Genomic DNA, 4,484 nt, shown 5'->3' with positions numbered 1-4,484 from the left:
GGCTCGAACCACCCAGTTTATAATGGCACAGATACAAAGATTGAGTCCTAACTATCTCTATGGCGTGTTGCTCACACACGTATCTGCCCTCTCGTTGGCTAGAATGGTCCCACCTGATCTCGCCTCCTACCGTCTGCCTTCCATCTGTGAGGACACAACATGTATTTCCATTGTTAGAGCGGTCACATGTCTATCTTGTCAATATAATCAGAGGCAGAGGCGATGCGAGGGATAACTGGGCCCAAAATCTGTCTTCTCCAGCAGGTGGCGTTTTATTCGGTCACTAAGTGAGGAGTTTTTGTATGGAGKTCAATGAGTGTCGAATTTAGTAAACAAAAAATGTCATGGTTTATTTGTTTCGTGTGGCTTTTTTGAGCAAATAAAAGTTTMACAATACTTAGGTTGTTAMGAGTGTACGGATTTAAGTAGACATTTTGAGAGAAAACACTTTATGCCGAAGTTGTGCCTGTTATCACACTCGTATCTGCCCTCTCATTGGCTAGAAGGGTCCCACCTGATCTTGCCTCCCCGACTTCCTTCCATTTTTGAAGACRTTTATTTTCAATGTTAGAGTGGCCAATGGAGGGTCTGGACAATATAATGGCTTATCTGTGATATAATAGACGATATTTAATTWAATTTATTGACTGAACTAAACAAAGTATGGACAGCGTTTGTGTACTTTACGGTTTCACATTTTTATTTTCCTTCAATCAGAGGGGTGTTTTGTATGATTGACAGACAATATTTCATCGTAGTGGTTTATAGGAGGGTCCAATTTATTTTCCACTAACTACTCCCGGAAGATAAACCTAAACATTAGAAAATGCGGTAGCCATGTCGTAAACCGACTTCCAATGAAAACACAGTATTATTCATGATATGGATTTTACAGATACATTTTTTGGGTGACAAATYCTCTGATCCAGGTAAGGAGAATGGCTGCCTGTCTCAAATGTCAATTCGGCTAGATTAGATTTGGCTAAATTCGACTAGTTAGCTACCGGCAGTTGCTGAACTATAGCTAAATACGCTAACCAATATATTGTTGTCATTAATTGACTAAGTGGAAATTGTCATATCAATGGCAAACTAGATTGATCATGATGATGATCCACCATTGCCAGGAAGACAACATTGCTACTCCCTCCTACTACAACCAGTGTAATTCGRCATGTTTAGCAAATATTGTCTCTCATCCTAGTTGTGTGTGTGTGTGTCCCACCTTCAGGCTCATCTCACGCTTGACCAGAACCTGCCAGTKTCACAGTTAACGTTCCCCCTCCAGGCCACCCCTCACTTAAATGAGAATGTCTCTGGCCCAGAGAGTCCTCCTGTCATGGACCTTCACCATCATATTCCTCATCATGCTGGTCCTCAAACTGGACTCCAAGATCCACTGGAACTGGTTCCTCATCTTCCTCCCTGTATGGACATTTGACACCATTCTCATCCTTATGCTGGTGGTGAAGATGGCGGGTCGGTGCAAGCCCGGCTATGACCCACGGGACGACCAGCAGAACCTGCGGCAGAGGGTGTTGTACCTGGTGGCAATGCTGCTGAAACTGGGCTTCTGTCTGACGCTGTGCGCCCGGTTGGAGAGGCTGACGGACATCTGGCTCAGTGTGGTGTGTGTCCCCCTCTGGGCCATGCTGGTCGGGGCCATGGTGGAGCTTGGCTACAATGTCTTTCACTACCGGGGAGACTGAGAGGATGGAGAGGGAGAAAGATGGAGATGGATTTTATTTACTCAGTCTAAAGACTGCAAGTGAGTCTGTAAGGGAGGTGAATGGGAGATTATTGTAATCCACTGCAGGAGAAACTGAACTGAAAAGGACTGTGATGAAGATAACAAATGGATTGGTTTATTTTACTACAGCAGAGATGGAAAGAAGGGGGGGGAAGGGAGATTGCTCCCACTAGTACAGGATGTAAAGACTACTACAAGAGAGACCGAGTGGAAGGAGAGAGTAGTGAAATGGCACTAATGACAATGTATTTGAGTTTATAATGCTCCCAAATGTAATCTTTATTTCGCCATAGTGATGCATCAAGCAATGTTGCAGCCATGATGGTCTCTGCCAGGGGAACTGAAGTCAAGACTGGGACTATTCCACGGTAACCGAGTGATGCTGAGACTCAGATCTTCRACTTTAAAATGTATGTSAAACAGAAAACAATGATTGCAAACTCCATGCACAAGGACTACTTTTAATATTTTGCACAGAAAATGTTACTGTAGATAATAGGCAGAATCTACCGCAAACCCACWGCTGATTTGTTATTGCTCAGCTATAATTAAGAACATTTGCATCTGACTGGAAGTGTGCAGAAACTTTTTCCTGTTTCTTCAGAAAATGTTACGAAAATACATTTACTTGAAGAAATGCAAAGTTTGGTAACTGAATTACMTTTTGTGCTGTTTACTGTCATTTTGTTAACTAACTTTTCATTGTTTTTCAAATATATGTGTGAAACTCAGTGGTAATTGACTCATTTGATGCTCCAGTGGATAATTATTCTGCCGTGTGATATTCGAGACGTGTTGGTTGAGAATTCAGAGTATTCGTAAGCAGACTCGAACCCTTGCTTTCCAGACAAACTGACTGGTCTGTGCATGTGCCTGTGTTATTCTCTGATAACTGGGACAGTTAGTTCCAATGGGTTTATATGTGAACATTGGTATTGATTATGTTTCTTTGAAGTGTGATAGGGATATGTTTTCCCCWGGAGACCATGAAGAAACACACATCATAAAATGTCTTCACTTTGCTGAAGTTTTCTAATATCTGCCTGGGTTGGATTGATGAAAGCAGAATGACTGATTATACAACAGGATGTCCCTGCTTTCATTTATCCAATCACATGCAGATCAGTGACTACCTCAAAGAAGGGAGAAGGTGTACATTTTCTATGGTTTGGAACATGGCTCAGAGTCTGATATGAAGTGAATTACATAACTGGTAACCTGACCCAATCCAGAGAGTATGGAGGGAGGAATTGCCTGGCCTCCGTTGTGTTGTGTAAGAGGTCACTGGTGACTCAGGGACAGGACTTGTACTGTTACTGGGTGTACTGTTACTGGATCGTTCCACAAAATGAGTRCCTTTTGCGTTCCTTTGATATTTTAAGTAGACATTTTAAAAGCMTGAAATTTTAAAAGCCTGTTATATTCAATGAAGTTCCCTTTAATATAGACCACATGGAGAATTCAATAAATCAGATTTTTTTATTTGAATAAAGAGTTGCTAAAGTGCCAAAATTCAGCATTTTTACATGTCCCTCTGTGACTTCCAGGAAGATTTTAACCCACTTATCCCCAAAATCTCAACGTTTTTACCATTGTTGTAAAGCCCTAGTTAGGGAGTGAACATTATTTAAAATAAGGGTTACATGGAGAAAAGCAGACCTCACTGCAGCAAAATATATTTTACATAAACCCTCCCTGAACGCTGAAGAACTACAAAAAAATKACCCTATAMCAAAAATAATAATTAAAACAAAGTGGATAGCAGAGAACATGTCTACCGTTTACCCTCACTTATTGGACAGACCAGAGCCTTACAGTGCCTTCAAAGTATTCACACCCCTTGACCTTTTCCACATTTTGTTGTGTTACAGCCTGAATTTAAAATGGATTAAACAGAGATGTTTTGGTCACTGGCCTACACACAATACAACATTAATGTCAAAGTGGAATTATGTTTGTATTTTTTTTTTTTTTTTACAAATTAATAAAAAATTGAAAGCAGAAATGTCTTCAGTCAATAAGTATTCAACCCCTTTGTTATGCAAGCCTAAATCAATTCAGGAGTAAAAATGTGCTTAACAGGTCACATAATAAGTTGCACAGACTCACTCTGTGTGCAGTAATAGTGTTTAACATGATTTYTGAATGAATACCTAATCTCTGTACCCCACACATAGAATTATCTGTAAGGTCCCTCAGTCGAGCAGTGAATTCCAAACACAAATTCAAGCACAACGACCAGGGAGGTTTCCCAATGCCTCGCAAAGAATGGCACCTATTGGTAGATGGGTAACACAACAAAAAATCTGACATTGTATATACCTTTGAGAATGAAGTTATTAATTACACTTTGGGTGGTGTATCAATACACYCAGTCACTACAAAGATACAGGCCTCCTTCCTAACTCAGTTGCAAGAGAGGAAGGAAACTGCTCAGGGATTTTACCATGAGGCCAATGGTGACTGTAAAACAGTTAAAGAGTTTAATGTATTTGACAGGAGAAAACTGAGGATGGCTCAACAACATTTTATTTACTCCACAATACTAACCTAATTGACAGTGGGAAAAGGAAGCCTGTGCAGAATAAAAATATTCCAAAATTTGYATCCTGTTTGCAACAAGGCACTAAAGTAATACTGCAGAAAATGTGGCAAAGCAATTCACTATTTGTCCTGAATACAAAGTGTTATGTTTGGAGCAAACCCAATATAACACATTACTGAGTCCTACTCT

At 40.4% G+C, this 4,484-nt stretch overlaps 1 protein-coding gene across 1 annotated transcript; it reads left to right on the top strand.

The window, feature by feature from the left end:
- Positions 1–554: 554 nt before the first annotated feature.
- On the top strand, positions 555–3,504 carry LOC111962567 (transmembrane protein 60). Its single transcript, XM_023985727.2, has 2 exons — positions 555–929; positions 1,232–3,504. The coding sequence occupies exon 2, from the start codon at positions 1,305–1,307 to the stop codon at positions 1,707–1,709; it is 405 nt and encodes a 134-aa protein (XP_023841495.1). The 5' UTR covers positions 555–929; positions 1,232–1,304; the 3' UTR covers positions 1,710–3,504.
- Positions 3,505–4,484: the final 980 nt, after the last annotated feature.

This window comes from Salvelinus sp. IW2-2015, linkage group LG4q.1:29 (assembly GCF_002910315.2).
Source record: "Salvelinus sp. IW2-2015 linkage group LG4q.1:29, ASM291031v2, whole genome shotgun sequence".
Taxonomy (NCBI): domain Eukaryota; kingdom Metazoa; phylum Chordata; class Actinopteri; order Salmoniformes; family Salmonidae; genus Salvelinus; species Salvelinus sp. IW2-2015.
The sequence above is the reverse complement of the archived record's forward strand: the minus strand, read 5'-3'. Positions and strand labels throughout refer to the sequence as shown.